Genomic DNA, 16,074 nt, shown 5'->3' with positions numbered 1-16,074 from the left:
GGAAGTATTTCGATTAGGCCAATCATGTATAGAATAGATTCATCAATCGTACAAAATTGAGTGGGCATGGCTAAATGTTCCATATAGATAGTATTATTCAACGGAACAAAGAATATGAGGAATTGGTCGTTTTTTTTTATTCGCCGTAGTTCGCCGCAGTTCGCCGCATTTCGCCCCAATTCGCTTTAGCAACAATGAGTCTCATTCCATACACAAATGTTGCGCATTCCATACACAAAAGATGCAGCAACATTTACTTGAAAACCGTTTTTTGGTCAAAATAAAATACATTAAGGTGATTAAAAGAAGCAATCTTGTAGAAAATACATTTATCTATGGGATAAAGCTAAGTGGGGAAATCTATATAGCTTGAAATATAGGCAATACCCGATTCGCCGCAGTTTCGCTATTGCAACAATGAGTCCTATTCCATACACAAATGTTGCGCATTCCATGCACAAATGTTGCTAATTCCTTGCACACATACCCTGGGGGAAATGGATGTTATAGAATTTTGAATACGTTTGTCTTCCAAGGCTCAGTAGGTATCAGGATCGAGATAAATATACAAAAGATACTAATAATGTACTTTAATATGTCTAAGGAATATCAATTTGAGAAAAGGTCTTTATATATCACTTTTCATCTTCATATAAAATTAACAAAATAGGGTATACAAAGGCCTACACGCAACATAGTGACTCTTTTTTTGTTGGACTTTTTCGTTCAAACCTTTTTTTACAATAAATACAATAAAAGCAAGGATTAAAAACTATCCAATCTTGTAGAAAATTTATTCATCAATGGGATAAAACTATGTGGGCATTGCTGAGAGATTTAGTTAGTCAGCATTATTCAATGGAATATCAAAATTAAGCAATATGAACGAATTTCCCTTTTCGTTTGTTTTGATTGACCTATTTCGCTACTTGTTTTTTGTTTGACTTATTTCGCTAAAACCTCTTTTTACGCAAAATCCAATAAATGCAAGTATTTAAAATAAGCCAGTCAAGTAGAAAATTGATTTATTAATCGGATAAAATTATGTGGGCATGGCTAAATGTTCTATTTAGCTGGTAATATTCAACGGAACAAAGAATATGAGGAATATGGTTTCCAATCCTGACGGAGAACGATTAACGATTACAAGCCAAGGGGGTATTTCAATCCGCGGCCTCTAAACGCGGCATTTTTTTTTTTTTAATTTGTTTACATTTATTGTCACTCAAAATGGATTTAAATACGTTGCTGCAGCGCGCCCAGAACCTGACAAATGAGGCCAAAGCCGAGTACGAGATGCCTCAGGTGGAGCGTACGCTCCAACAGGTGTTGCAGGCCACCACGGACCTACACTCGCGCGTCACTCAGTCCAGCAACAAAGATATACAAGCGTAAGTAAATAAAGCAATTGTGCGATTTCCCAGGCTGATCATGTTTCTGCGGCAGGCATATACTGCTCGGTTCCAAGGGCATAGATCTTCCCAAGCTTACCCAAAAGCTGGAGGCGCTCAATGCACGAAAAACCTTCGAACCGGTCGATGTGGTTGGGGCTGACACGGATGTGTGCACGTTCCTGAAAAACGAGCGCGAGAACGCCATACTTTCAGTGATTGAGGATACCAATAAAAACGTGAGTACATTGTTTTGCTGCTCCTCCTACATTCACTAGAATGGCCTTCTCCTTCTTTAACAGATAAGTGAGACGGTGAGCAAACAGAAGTGGGTGAACCTGAACAGCACTTGGAATGAGGAGAAAAGCCGGTTGCTGGACGCCCTGATTGGACCCTCGCAGAACTTTATCGATCTGCAGCGTCTGCCAGAGCACATTACCCTCGATCCTAATTTGCCGATAAGCAGATGCCTCAGCCCAATGGAGCTTATCTACGCCCAGGAGCTGCGCCACTATAACGAACTGCTGCTGAAGGGCGCCCACCGACCAAATCTTGTGCAGAAGTTCGCCGTGTTGACCAGCAGCTTTGGCAATGATCGGCTGACGGACATGTGGTCAACGGTGGCCGCCGTAACGCAGGTGAACGAGCCCCTCCACAGCGATCCCATCAAAGCTCGCCAGCAGCGGCCAGAGTTTGTTATTAACGCCAAATCGTGTCTCGAGAGGCACTACAAGATCTACATGTGCACCCTGGTGGGGGCTGCCCACTCCAGCAATTGCTATCAACTGGTACGTGCCTATGTGACCAATCGATTCAGTGCTCAGCAGACAATCGGCCTGGTGGACACGTTGGACGACAAGCCACTGTGGCCCATGGTCTACTATTCCCTGCGCTGTGGAGCAGCAGAGGCGGCTGTGGAATTCCTGCACGAGGCCGGACCCAGTTACGAAGACTTTGCCCAGGTCATCGCCGATCGCAGCGCGGGCGCCGTGAATTCGAGGACAGAGACACAGCTGAAGCTGCAGTACGCCAACAAGATTAAGAACTCCACCGATGCATATAAGAAGGCAGTGTACTGCTTAATCCTGGGCTGCGACCCCAACGAGTTGCACGGCGAGGTGGCCAAGACTATCGACGACTATTTATGGATCAAGCTGGCTATGCTCCGTCCCGGGGATGCCGCCGGCTATGGTAGGCTCCAGTCGGAGATCCTCGAGAAGTATGGAGAAAAGCATTTCCATGCCAGCAACCAGACTGACGTCTATTTCAAAGCCCTGGTTCTTGTCGGCCTTTTTGAAGCCTCGATTGAGCTACTGGCCCGCAATGGTCAATCCGTTCATGCCGTCCACATGGCCATTGCCCTGCACGAGCTGGGGGTGTTGGGCGGAGCCCGCAGTGTCTCGCAACCATTGCTGTCCATCGACATCGCCGACCCTCAGCCGCTGCGCCGCCTCAATCTGACGAGATTGGTCCGGCTGTACGCGCAGCGCTTCGAGCGCATGGATACGACGGAGGCTCTTAACTACTACTTCACCCTGCGTTGCTTGCGAGATCCGAAGGGCCGGAACATGTTCCTCACCTGCGTCTGTGATCTGGTGGTAGGCAGCGGGGCGCTGGATACCAGCATTTTCGACTTGATATTCGGCCAGCGGATGACTGATGCCGACGAAGAGGTTCCAGGGTGAGTCTGAGTGTATTTCTCCGTGTCCCCCCACCAGCATACCATCACTTTATTTAATTCCTTTCTCAGAGGAGTATTCCGTCAATTTGATTGTCCGGAGTTCGACACGAACACCACGGCCTCGCTGATCGCAGAAGAGCTGGTTGCCCGAGGCAGCTTCGAAATGGCCGTGCGGCTTTACGAGTTGGCTGGCAACTACAACCTCGCCCTGAAGCACTTCAACATTCTTCTGGCACAGGTCGTGCAGTTGTCGCCGCAGGAGGGATCACAGCGGGCCCGTCTTCGAGACGAGGCTAATCGATTTAGCAGACTCTTGGCAGCGCTCCGTATAGATGTCGAGCCCAAAATAAGGGGCAGCTTTGCACTGCTGCAGCTGCTCCTCGTTTTCTTTGACCTCCATCATGAGGGGAAGCTGGTTCAAGCTCTAGAACAGCTGCAGCGCACGAAGCTGATGCCAAACACCACGGATGATGTGGAGGGCTGTTTGACCACCATCAAGAAACTCAGCGGAGAGGTCATCAAGGTGATCCCCGACGTGATGGTGGCTGCCATGGACATCACACTCACCCAGTACAACCAGGTGATGCCGTCGGGCACCTGTAGCTCGAATCAGCTGCAGTTGCAGCTCGAAAAGTTGCGAGTGCGGGCCAAAGCATTGTCCAACCTCGCCGCCAGCATGCCTTTCCGCATGCCCTACGAAACCAACAAACGTCTGATGCAGCTGGAGCTGATGATGCACTAGAATAAAAGTATGCTAACCTCTACAGGAGATCAGATATGTACTCTATTTATTTCATCAGCATGAAAATGTACTCCTCCTCTTCGGTGTCTGCGTGATCTTCAAGTCTCTGCTCAAGTTCCTGTATTCTAAGAAGAGCAGCAGCCAGCTGCTGGTGCAAGTTAACGCTGATGTCTTTGGTTCCTTGGCAGGATGGACATGAGTCAGCCCCATCAGTACCTTTCGAATTGTCCTCGTCGATTCCCTCATCTTCAGCCTCGTTCCTGAGAGGGAGATCCAAGGGATCTTCAGTGTCAGTGCCAAGATTCAGTTCAGGTAAGGCTTGCTTTGGCAACTTGCTGTTTTTGTTGGGCAGCAGACTCGGACGAAAGTGTCTGGAGCATATGAACGGCCACTTTAGTCCGTCTTTAAGCCTGCACAGCTTCATCCACTCTGTCCGCAACTGCGGCTCTGTGGGAAAACAGTGCAATCTATCGGGCGGCGATCGTGTCGTGCAATCCCCGATGCAGCACTTTCGCACCAACTTTTTCTTCTTTGCGGCGCCATGGTGCAGTCCGTCTGTCTTGCCTGAAAATCAAAGAATCGTGAGAGTATATCTCCTTTAGCTACTACTAATAGTGACCTGACCTACCCACAAAGAGCGTTGGTACTGCCCAGGCGAACAATTTGGACTTGCCGAAACAGTGCGGCTCAAAGTGTCGCCGGCACACCCGTCGATTCGAGAGTTTTGCGTCCTTTGGCATGCAGAGATTCTCCATCCACTTCAGCCTGACGCCCGGCTTTGTAGGAAACTTGAACATAGAGCTGCTGTCTTGCATGCCACTCTCGTGACATTCGGAAACCGTGCAACGAAGACGTTCATATTTAATCATTTTTTTGTTTTTTTTTTTTGTTTATGTGACCCTGAAGTGAAATGGAGAAAGCAACAAGTGTTGTAAGCCGTTTCTAAGCTTGTCTTTAAATTTGGTCCTTTTCCATGCACTCCATTTTATATAATAGCTGGAAACTCGATGGGAAGTGCTACGACAAGTGCTATTTGGACAGCATTCAGTGCATCAAGCGTCTAAGATCATTAAATATTTATTTCAAATTGTTTTTTGTTCAACCGAAATTTATCCACCAACTTATCGATGCCCAAAAGTACTCTTTTTCCCGCTTCTCCGTCTGGTCACACTAAACGAAGGTGTTGGAAGTTTTTGAATCGGTTCAACGGAATATCAAAATAAGACCGATCACTCTCTTACTTGTTTTTGTTTGACCTTTTTCGCCCGAAGTAATGATAGTTTAATAATTTTAGACCAGTTCAGTTGAAAGATATCGTGGTTGTTTTTAAGTTCAGCGGAAAGATGACATGGATCTCCAAAAATTATTTACAATCAGTTATATTTTCCGCCGTTTCCTGAAGTCTTTGAACTGTTTAAATAGAGGCTTATCGATATACGATATATAATGCTATATTTTGTCAATTTCATCAATCTATTAAATTTAATTTTCAAGTTATATAGATATCCAAAAAACGCAAGTATTTCGAATAAACCAGTGAAGTAGAAAATTGATTCATCATTCGTATAAAATTATGTGGGCATGGCTAAATGATCTATATAGCTGAGAATATTCCACGGAATATCAAAAACGAGGAATATGTATAATATAACTTGAATTTGTCAGTATATTTATGGTATATTTTGAAAATGCGACGGTATATTTGCGAGTGTCTGAACGTACATTTCAGCGATAAATCCACGGTCACACTGACTGTCGAAAAAAAACTTCGAACGCTAAAACCTCTTTTTACGCAAAACGCAATAAAAGCAAGTATTAAGAATACACCAGTTAAATAGAAAATTGATTCATCAATCGTATAAAATTATGTGGGCATGGCTAAATGTTCTATATAGCTGAGAATACTCCACGGAAGATCAAAAACGAGGAATATGTATAGCACGACTTCAGTTCGTCAGTATATTTACGGTATATTTTTTAAATGAGATGGTCTGTTTCGGTATATTTCTGAGGGTCGCACGGTATATTTGATCGATAAATCCGCGGTCACACTGGTGGTAAGCGCGGAGAAAAAATTTTAACAAAAATTGCGTTGGAACGCCCATTTGAAAGAATATTTAACATTAAAAAAGTGTAGAACTACTCAGTGCATTGGTGCTGTATTAAAATATATTCCCCAGTTACGCGGCAGAGTGTTGGGGCCCAGAGAACAAGTCGGTACAAAGATTTCGCTTTTGTTGCCTCTCTGATGAGGGAATGTGTGCCGTGGTGTGTGTGCGTGCGTGTAATTAAACAAAAGTATTAAGCAAAAGTTACATATTTTGCAATCCGCGCCCGTCTACTACGGAGGAAAAAAGGCAGATACAAAGGCAGACAGACAATTGTCACAGTTGCAGCTGCGTCGCAGGCTGCACTTCCTACAACGGTTTTTGGGCCCCTGCTCCTGGATTTGCAGCTGCTGTTATTTGGCTGACGTTGTTGTTGTCATACTCGCACACACACACCACCTCTCGTTAACTACCTTGAAAGCCGTCGAGGCAGAGCGAGAGGGAAAGACAGAAGGCGCGCGCGGTAAAAAGTGCAAAGTTGATGCCGTTCAAATAAGCTTGGACACTGTGTGCTGTCTGTGTGTGCGTTTGTTACTGTTCGTGTGTGCGTTTGTGCGTGAGCACAGGCATTAGTCATTTTTGGCCTGGGCTAAAACTGGACTGGAAGATTGGGCCTGGCCTGGTCTTTCGCTCTTGTTCGTTGATCCCCGGCAACACATCATTTGGAGAGCATCAACCAAAGAGGGACACACCAAAGTCATCTGTGCGGATCGTCAAAAGGTTAGTTACCCGCTCTGCATTGACATTGGTGCACCCTGCACCCTGCACCCTCTTAACTTGGCCAATACTCGCACGCACCCCCACTTTATATCGTATATATGTATCCATCTGTTCAGGCTATTTGCTTAATTGAAATTACAGTCAAGGTCGTATTTGTTAATTAATTAAATGTTTGCCTGAGCTGTTGTGTTGTTTGTAGGGGGTTGGTAATACGAGAAGAGACTTTCAGTTGTTGCATAAACCCGATATGCTACGTTAGCTACCGACTGTTTGTTCACGCCTCAGCGATAAGGAATTCAGTGACATTTATGGATGAGAAATGTACATGCATACACATATGCGTGCATGCACTCATACATATATACATATGTATTTAATCGCTCCATCTTTGTCGTGCACTTGTTTGCCTGAAGCTCTTCCTTATAGCACAAGGCACCCTTTTCCACACTCTTTCCCACACACTTTGCGCAATGCAATGCCGAAGGAATTTCATTTTCGTGTTGTCACTTTCAGGCGCAGCAGGTGTGTCTTGCTTTTACTGTTTTGCCTCACTTTCCATGCCACCGACTCCATCCGATCGGCACATGGCGTCCATCCCTCGCATCGCCTCGCCGCGCCACTGTTTCGTTTCGGAGATAAAGTTCTTCAAAGAGTATGCACTCGTACGTATGTGGTACAATATCTGAAATGCTTCTGCGATCCCCGACTGCTTGTTCAAAACAGGAAACGGCTTGGGAAGCCTTTATCACAGAACATGGGATATGGTACTGCGCTCAGGGAGAGCAGGAGGGGAGGGTGGAGTGGATATGTGCACTCTCCAGCTGGCTCGCTGTAGCGAAACAAACTACAAACTACCTTCAAAAGAACATTGTTCTGTGAGCGTTCTGGAATGCACCTGTCAAGTGCACTTACTATATACTGGCCCATTGGACACACATTTTAGTGCGTAAACTTCAAGCTTTGATTGTATTCAACTTTGACCCACATTCGTCAAATGTCCCCCCCACATGGCACGCCACGCATCACAGAGAGAGTGAGAGAGAGAGAGAGGGAGCTCGCACTCGCTGATGCAGCAGCTCCTCGTATAATAGTTTTTTGTAGTCGAACGTGCAATTTTAGATCGCATTGTTTGCTTAGAATTCGCTACTGCAAGAAATAAGTACATACACAAATGTGTATTTGTGTATCCACGACAAATGCATGCATATACTTAGTCATATAGTACTATGTACTTGCATATATGTACGAATGCATGCAAATAAATTATAGAATGAATTGCATGCGCTGGAAAAAAACAACAGAGAATAACCATAAGCACGACGGCACCGCAACGAGAAACGTGCTGACAATGCCGAATGGTGCGGATGATTTTGCCAATTTTGATTTCACCTCTCCAACGGTGTTTTCATCCTCCTCCATTCCCTCTCGTTCTAAGCGGGGCATTTGCGCAAAAAGTAATACATATGTATGTACGTATATGACAAAAGGTGAAAAGGAAAAGAAGGATTGGGCCAGCTTCGAGCCGAAGCTGTAGACACTCTAGACACTAGACCATGGCGAAATTACTTATTAGGTGGTGTCTTCACCTGATCTGCTCGCTTTCGAGGACCATCCGTTTCTCGAACGTCGCTGAGAACCGAGAGAGCGGTTTGGAAAGTGGATGGTCCTGACCCTTACGTGGCTGTGGCTGTGACCCGTGCTTCCTTATAGGGAAGGGACTGTGACTGGGACTGGGACTTGGGACTCTTCATCTTCATGGAAAAAACACAAAAGCTTACTAAAAATTTAAATTCAAACCAGTTCTCTCTCAGTGTTTGTTTCGACTCGTTTTAAAGTCTTCCCTACGCAAAGCCCATATAACTATTTGCCTGTGTATTGGTTTTGGATTATGTTTCACCGTTTCGGGAAGTACAAGACAAGGTCCGGGCCGGGGCGGGAGCGGAGCAAAGTGTTTCGTTTTGGCCGCTTGCGTTGAACGCTAAATTTGATGATCAAATATTTATTACTCGTTTGTTGTGACGCCACATTCAAGCTGTGTCTATATACTCATCGCTAATCATTGGGGGAGTTCATTTACTGAAATTTAAATCGAAATCTTTAACCCTCTGCCCACTCATTTCCACTAATTAATAGATCTTTAACTCAATGGAACCTTAACCCCAAAGCCACACACAAAGCTGGGCTCTGTTTCCATTTCCATCTCCATATACATATATCGCTTATTCTTTCTTTTTATTCTTTATCTCTGGTTCCCAACATAATCGTACGCTCAAGTCAAAGACTTTGCGTAAAGTGAATGATATCGGTTTTTGTTCTCTTTGTAATTTGCTTTAATTGCACAAATGCATCATCGTCTCGTGGCATCTCATCATCTCTTTGGGGCACGTTCCATCCAGCCGCTCTCCATCATACATATGTACATATGTATGTGTCTATGTTCTTTATTCGGCGGCAGGTCGAACCGATCGCCAGAAATTGAGGCGTGTTTTTCATACTGAGGTTCATTTAACTTTTTATTCCGTGGCATTAAATTCAATTGGTTTCATCGGCGCTACGCCGTGCCTTCGTCCGCCCGTCCGCCCGTCCGTCCGTCCGTGGTCCGTTGTCTGTCGTCTGTCGCCTGTCGCCGTCGCCTTCAAGTTGTTATTGATGTGGCGCAGTGGCGTTGGGCGCTTCTGATGTGGTTTTCCGCTCCCGTTTGCTATTTTTACGCCAGATGAGGGCATCGGCGAGCCAGCCGCTCCTCTAGCGTGTAAGAGGTTACCTTTGGTCAAGGGGCGGTCAATGGAACGACCCTTTGTATGGCCATTATGTGTGATTGTGGTCTAGTGCGGGGTCCAGTCCATTCATATCCCTGGGCGTCGGATCACAGCGACTTAAAGAGCTATTGGAACCCATTAAAGTGGTTTCACCTTTATTTGGCATGCACCGCAAAAATATATACATATGTACATATGTTTGTAGGTATCCTATAGTCGCAATATTTACTGCATATATAGCTTCTGTCTTGTTATCTTTGTAACGAAAATAAAAGCCTTCAAGGTCGTCCCAGACGGTGCGAGTCTATGAAAATCTCGAGCTAGCAACGGAATTGCTTGGAGATGGGCGGATCGTGGGGGGGAGAACCGCAGAAAGCATAGCGCAGAAGCGTACAAAGTAAATTAATTAAAATGGAGCATGGAAATCGGTATTTCAAATGCAATTTTCAAGCCATCATCTCATTTCGTTTTCTTTTCTTTTCATTCCGTTTCATTCGATTATTAATATCGTCTGTCCGCTGTCGCTGTTGAGGCTTTGCTCTCACTTTGATCGTGGAGAAGGGGAAGAGCGAGAGGGAGGGCATATCAGCCATCAGCTCCACCCCACACACATGCACACACACACAGACACACGTCTCTTTGTCACTTTCTTTTGTTCTGCTTTCCATCTTCCACTGCCAACTGCCATCTTCTCCCCCCTTCTTCGTGAGAAGCTGCTCGGAACGTGCGGTCAAGCTGATTTGATGATGGATTCGAAGTTGTGTTAGATCGAGAGTCAAATGCTTCTCATAAAACCACACAGTGAATCACTCAAACACCCACATGTTGTATAGCCCATCCAACAATATTTTCACTCGAAATCGGTTGCCCATATCTACTCGTATTGTTGGGGGGGAAACAAGCAAAGCAATTAGCAGGCAAGCTGCATTTTCACAGCCAACCGTTCTCTTCTCATAAATAGTAGTATTTGGCAGTGACCTCCGACTTCCCACTTGCCACTCCCTCCCCCCTCGACCCTCTGGGGAAAACCGGTTGCTGGCATTGACTCAAACCTCCTCTTATCAACGAAACGAAACCAACAACATTGCGAAGAATAGGCTTCATTACAAGCTCCCTGCCCTGCCCTGCAGCTTTTAATAAAGCTCTTATACTACTGTAGCACAGCTCGTCTTCTTGTTATACTACTGTAGCACAAGCGATCTGCAAGCTGTAGAACACTCCACAACGAAGAGGAGGAGGAGCTGATGGAATAAAGAAAAAACAGAGAGAAGAGCGAGGAGATGGTGACTCTGATCTCATCATCAGCTCAATAAAATCCCCTTTCTCTATTGGAAACGTGTGGCAAAATATGCGGATGACCACTTTATATATTATGTACATTCGAATTGATTCATAATGATTAGAAATATGGGATTGTAGAGCATGCCATTTCCATCTCTATTTTGATTTCATTTCTCGCCAAACATCACCGATTAGAGGCGATTATTTGATCAATTTTACTGACGCCAAATGCTACGGGGGGAAGGACACACACACACACACACACGCTCCACGTTACACGTTACACAGGGTTACGTACGTGAAATTCCGCCGCAAGAGTTCTTCCCTGTATTCGTTTGGGGTCTGTTTAGGATTGGTTTGCTTTGCTCTTCACAGCGTTGGAGGTGGGGGAGTGGGCCTGCAAATGATTAAATTGGCATTCAGAATCCCAACAATTCCACTGTACGAGTGGACGTGCCTGTGTGGGATGGGGTGTATGAGTGGGTGGGCAGACAGTACCTTTACCGCTCTACCTCACTGCCGCCCTGCCGCCCTGCCACCCTGCCTTCCATCATCAGCACCTTCTGAAGGTGATTTTAATTAGATTGCAACTGTAACTGTTTGTTCGCAGCTCTCCGCTTTGGTCTGAACGAGTAACGGGCAAGGGGCAACGGGCGGCAACGTGTCGGCGATTAGCGTCACAATCAGTCATTCATTCACTCAGCCATTCCGTACGTTCCGTTTGTTTCCTCAGTGAAACAACACTCTCTAACACAAATCTAGGTTTACTTTCGTATTCTATTCTTTTCCCGCTATTGATTGTTGATTTTGAGCTGTTTGTTGGAAGAAACGAGAAATTTACATGAATTTCGCATGCATTCATTGTTTTGTTTATGAAATCGGATGAAAGTTTGAAAGTTTTAGAACTGTTTATCTTTGTGCTCATAAATGAATTTGAATTTGCGGCAACTGTCGCTTAACATATGCGGAAATGAAACACGTTACTTGGCCGCCATGTGTCAAAATACAGCCCACACGTAATAGAATACACCCCCCCGATCACGGTCCAGCCCTGAGAGGCGGATACCAAATTGCGTGGAATCCATAATCCATTCTCGTGGAATGCGCTTTGGGGAATTCTCTCCGAATGACGCCGCCACTATTTATCTATTCCTCTGAATGTATTTCTAATGAATGAAACATTCCAAAATTGTATCCAGCTTAGGGAGGGGGAGGGAGGGAGTCCCAATACTTTTTTTGCGACGTAAAATATTCCGATAAGAATATTATTATTTGAATTTTGTTATTCTCTACAGCGGGCGGCTCTTCTTATCAATCCAACATTGTGCCCCAAGCCCAGTGTTTCCCCCCAGTTATTGTGCGCTCCTCTCTCTCTCTCTCTCTCTCTCTCTATCAGAGATGCTGTAGAGGCGCTCGGATACGGTTCCGTAATGTGCCGGGCACCGACCCGCACCGAGAGACGTCTGTCGCAAGTGGGGCATGAAGCACGAGGCCCGAGGCAGCTACTGCAACATTTCGGGCTAATTTGGGCATTTGTTTCCACTCTCTGCTCCCCTCTCTGATATCACAGATGCCCCCTTGTTTACAAAAGTCGAACCAAAATCCAAATAATTAGCAGAAAGCAGAAAGATCATTTGGTTTGTGGTTTGAGGGCGTGCATTTGCACCAGAATAGGAATGGGGATGGGGATGGGGATGAGGATCTCTACCTTAATGGGATGCCGTGACGTAACGTGACGTCAATGCTGCGAAAGAAAAACATAAACAAAAAGCTTCCTTCTGCTTCTTCGATGTCATGGCCGTTGCCTGTCGATGGATGGCTTTTTATTACTATGGCATTTCGCGAAAGAGGGAGACCTCTTTTATGATAGTTCCCATTGAATCTGATTTCCAGCCGTGCCCGTAGACTGCGAATGAATCACTCGATTGCCGCCCGGTTCTAATGGTTCCACTTGGGGGTTATCTCTATGCCTGGAGCTATTTTATCTACAGGTCTTGGCCATAATTCCCCTGTTATCGGGCTGTGGCTCTTGGCCGAAATTCTTATCTTGTTTTGTAAACACTACGAATGTACATACCCAGGTGCACGGCATAGAACAGCAGGCCATGGGGCGACACCGACTCAGATATACATATGTATGTACTTATACACATAAATCCCGAAGGCTCAAGATAGGCTTCTGAGATGCCTTTTTTCCGTATAGTGAACTTTTTGCATACCATTCATGCCTCACCAAGAGACGTTACATTCGTTTTCATCCTTAAGTTGCCCCAAAAAACAAAGCAAACATCAAAAAAATGTTTAAATATTTTCGGATCTATTTGAGAAAATTGTTAAGTATAATAGTCCCGAGGAGACTCGTGGAGCCGGCTAGAGTCCCAGGTGTGAGGCCCTACGATACCCTCCAGCACCCGCCAGTAGTACTTGAAAGGAAAGAGAACTCATTTGTTTATTGGTTGTTTTATTTTGCAGGCGACATGACCATTCCATCGCGACCGGCGCCAGCACCGCCCGGATCACGGGGCCAGAGCGCCGCGGCTGGAGCCAATGCCAGCCTGGATCAGCTGCGTCTGCAGCTCCAGCAGCAGCACTTGCAGCAGCAGCAGCAGTCGCACGGCGGTAGTCTCCAGAAGCTAACCATCAAGCTCCCTCCGCCGCCCAGGGGGCCGCTGCAGCAGCAGCATTCGCTGAATGCGCAGCACAAGAGATCCAACAACAACAATCTCTTTGAGGTGCAGACGGGCTCCAGCATCACGCGAAAGTTCCCACAGGCGCGGTACACGCCAACCACCAACTGGGACGACGACCCCTTCGGAGGGGGAGGAGGGGGAGGAGGAGCTGCTGCCAATGGAAATGGCAACTTCAGGAAGATGCCACCGCCGCGACCGCCGCCGCCGAAGGTGCAGGTGCAAGTGAATGGACAGAAGATTGCCTCCACAGGCCAATCGGCGACGTCGACCGGTGGCGGGGGCAGCCTCATCTCCAACATCTTTCACCGCAAGAAGACATCGTCCACGGCAGCGGCTGCTGCTTCCAAGGCCGCACTGCAGAGTCGCGTCTACGGCCTGAGCAGCGGACATGCCGGGACGACGGCACCCACAGCAGCAGCAGCAGCAGCTGCGGCGGCTGCCAGTGCATCCTCGGGCAGTGGGGGGTTCAGCAACACGGATTGGAATGCTGCTTGGAACACGGCCACCACCACCGCCCCCATAACGAGCAGCAGCAGCAGCAGCAGCAGCGCCTACTACTCACAGACGACTAGCAATGCGGCTGCGGTCGATGGACAGCTCATCAGCTTCGACTCGCCGCCATCGTCGCCCACCTTCACCCAAAAGTCCAACAGCGACTGCGTGAGTGTCGACAGCTTCAGCTCGGATAGCAACTTCAGTTCGCCCCACAACGGCAGCGTCTCGCAGCCGGAGAGCGGGTTCGAGGACGACTACCATCGACTATCCCGACCGGCCACCCAGAGTCCCCTCGATCCCTGGGAGGCGGTGGACAGTGGCGGCCACAGCGGCGGGGTGGACAGCTTTGGCTCGGCAGCGGTGCGTCAGACGTACCAGACATCCAATCAGGTCCGCTCGTCCGATAATCCTTTGTGCAACGGCAAGAGCCTGCTGCCGCCCACACAATCGCTGACCATGCCCACCATCATCAAGCCGAAGATTTCGCAGAAGCCGAAGGCTCCCAGGGCTCCGCCATTCGTCGGTGGAATGCCACCCGGCTATGGAGGAGCCTTCAATCCGCCCTCTCCCCCCATGCCCAAGGGGGCTCCGCCACCACTGCCCTCCTCTGTGGGAAGTGCAGCGGCAGGAATCTCGATGCTGGACGTGATTGCGGGCAGGGTGGATGCCATGGCCCTCAGCAATGGCTGCTCGGGCTACGTCGAAGAGGAGGTGAATCCATACGCCATAGCCCTATACGACTTTGACGGCGTCGAAGAGGGCGATCTTAGCTTTAGGGTAAGTGTTTGAGGACGGACGTCCCGAATGTTTCTCCTCTCTGACTGAATGACGCGGCTATTGCAGGAAAACGAGAAAATCTATCTGCTGGATCAGCCCACACCTGAATGGATGCGCGGACGCACGCGCTCCGGCTGCGAGGGTATTTTCCCGGTCACTTATGTGGACATCAAAGTGCCCCTGGGTGCGGGTGTCTCACAATCACAACCACAAGCACAGGCGCCGCCTCAGCAGCAACAACAGCAGCAACAACAGCAGCAGCAGACGCAACAGCACCAGAGCCAAAATAATGAGCCCACTGCGCTCTGTTTATATCACTTCCCCGGCGGGGTCGAAGGAGATCTGCCATTGCAGGTGAGAATATTGAATAGCAATTGTTTTGTCTGGGTATGACCTTACTAGCCCGATCCATCCTTTGCCTTGCTTAACAGGAGAACGAACTGGTCACAGTGCTTTATAGGATAAACGAGGAGTGGCTGTTCGGCGAGGCGGGAGGACGGCAGGGCCAGTTTCCGGCCAATTTCCTGGACCAAGTGCCCGACAACCTGCCGACGCTGTAAGGGACCAAAAACCGGAACCCGAACCACAAACTCTAGATATATATAATGTATACACGATACAAATGTCGATAGTGTCGAAGGGGAGCGAACTGAACCATATACACACACACACACACAAACACAAAACAGATTATAATTATAGAATTGTATTTTTGCTATATCCGAAACACATTACATGATACGATATAAGATAAGAGAGCAGATAACTATGTTTAAGCCGATCAAAGGATTTCCAGCTTATACACTGGACTGAACTTTGGATTGATTTTATGCTTAGCCCGCGAATGGAATTGTTTGTTAAATTCATGCATTCGATCGATGTTTACGTATTGGTTGAATGCTTGCTGATCTTTGAATTTGAAGTATTTTCCCAGCCGCCTATATATCCCTATGTACCCTACATACACCCTATGCCCATACAGAGCAAAGAAATGGGGAAAAAACCATTGTAAATAAGTTATATTTTACGTGATTGTCTATTAATGTTTAATTATTTAAATCGAGTTTAGTTAGACGCTTAGTTAGGCACATTAACCGATTCCAATTGATGGTTCAAACCCTTTTTTTTTGATTCTATGTATTGTATTGTTACGTTACGTTCAAGTGCTCGAAGGATGCCTTTGCTTATATCTCTCCTAATCGCAATCGCATATCCTAGAGGGTGCCGCCCCGCTTATGATGTATCAGGATATCACATATCCCCGCTAAGAAAGAAATATATTGAAATAAACGATGTATACAAACCTGGAAATCATCTGTTCGTTCGACTTCCAATCACTACGTTGCCTGGCCCCCAAACGTCACTCTGTACTACTCTTTCTCAGTACTATCTGTATCCCCAGTCTGTGTGTAACATATATTCGTCGTGAA

The 16,074-nt window shown here is 46.9% G+C and overlaps 3 protein-coding genes across 3 annotated transcripts; 2 read left to right on the top strand and 1 right to left on the bottom strand.

Annotated features, from left to right (window-relative positions):
* Positions 1 to 1,210: 1,210 nt before the first annotated feature.
* LOC6594150 (nuclear pore complex protein Nup93-1) lies at positions 1,211 to 3,846 on the top strand. The gene is made up of 4 exons (XM_002019353.2): positions 1,211 to 1,391; positions 1,447 to 1,630; positions 1,694 to 3,072; positions 3,142 to 3,846. The coding sequence occupies exons 1-4, from the start codon at positions 1,231 to 1,233 to the stop codon at positions 3,812 to 3,814; spliced, it is 2,397 nt and encodes a 798-aa protein (XP_002019389.2). The 5' UTR covers positions 1,211 to 1,230; the 3' UTR covers positions 3,815 to 3,846.
* On the bottom strand, positions 3,844 to 4,982 carry LOC6594151. Its single transcript, XM_002019354.2, has 2 exons — positions 4,443 to 4,982; positions 3,844 to 4,378 (listed from the first exon to the last, which is right to left on the bottom strand). The coding sequence occupies exons 1-2, from the start codon at positions 4,681 to 4,683 to the stop codon at positions 3,861 to 3,863; spliced, it is 759 nt and encodes a 252-aa protein (XP_002019390.2). The 5' UTR covers positions 4,684 to 4,982; the 3' UTR covers positions 3,844 to 3,860.
* A 931-nt stretch (positions 4,983 to 5,913) lies between these two features.
* Positions 5,914 to 15,955, top strand: LOC6594152 (protein SPT2 homolog). Its single transcript, XM_026986671.1, has 4 exons — positions 5,914 to 6,642; positions 13,155 to 14,644; positions 14,711 to 14,998; positions 15,076 to 15,955. The coding sequence occupies exons 2-4, from the start codon at positions 13,160 to 13,162 to the stop codon at positions 15,202 to 15,204; spliced, it is 1,902 nt and encodes a 633-aa protein (XP_026842472.1). The 5' UTR covers positions 5,914 to 6,642; positions 13,155 to 13,159; the 3' UTR covers positions 15,205 to 15,955.
* The last annotated feature ends 119 nt before the right edge of the window (positions 15,956 to 16,074 follow it).

The sequence above is a fragment of the Drosophila persimilis genome, unplaced genomic scaffold (assembly GCF_003286085.1).
Source record: "Drosophila persimilis strain 14011-0111.01,24,50 unplaced genomic scaffold, DperRS2 tig00000000-arrow-pilon, whole genome shotgun sequence".
Classification (NCBI taxonomy): Eukaryota; Metazoa; Arthropoda; class Insecta; order Diptera; family Drosophilidae; genus Drosophila; species Drosophila persimilis.
This window is presented reverse-complemented; position numbering and strand designations above follow the sequence as displayed.

Coding starts and splice junctions, on each gene's coding strand:
- LOC6594152 (XM_026986671.1), top strand. CDS start 13,160: ATGACCATTCCATCGCGACCGGCGCCAGCACCGCCCGGATCACGGGGC. Junction 14,645..14,710: donor AGGGCGATCTTAGCTTTAGG/GTAAGTGTTTGA, acceptor CGGCTATTGCAG/GAAAACGAGAAAATCTATCT. Junction 14,999..15,075: donor AAGGAGATCTGCCATTGCAG/GTGAGAATATTG, acceptor CTTGCTTAACAG/GAGAACGAACTGGTCACAGT.
- LOC6594151 (XM_002019354.2), bottom strand. CDS start 4,683: ATGATTAAATATGAACGTCTTCGTTGCACGGTTTCCGAATGTCACGAG. Junction 4,379..4,442: donor AGTACCAACGCTCTTTGTGG/GTAGGTCAGGTC, acceptor TTTGATTTTCAG/GCAAGACAGACGGACTGCAC.
- LOC6594150 (XM_002019353.2), top strand. CDS start 1,231: ATGGATTTAAATACGTTGCTGCAGCGCGCCCAGAACCTGACAAATGAG. Junction 1,631..1,693: donor TTGAGGATACCAATAAAAAC/GTGAGTACATTG, acceptor CTTCTTTAACAG/ATAAGTGAGACGGTGAGCAA. Junction 3,073..3,141: donor GCCGACGAAGAGGTTCCAGG/GTGAGTCTGAGT, acceptor TTCCTTTCTCAG/AGGAGTATTCCGTCAATTTG.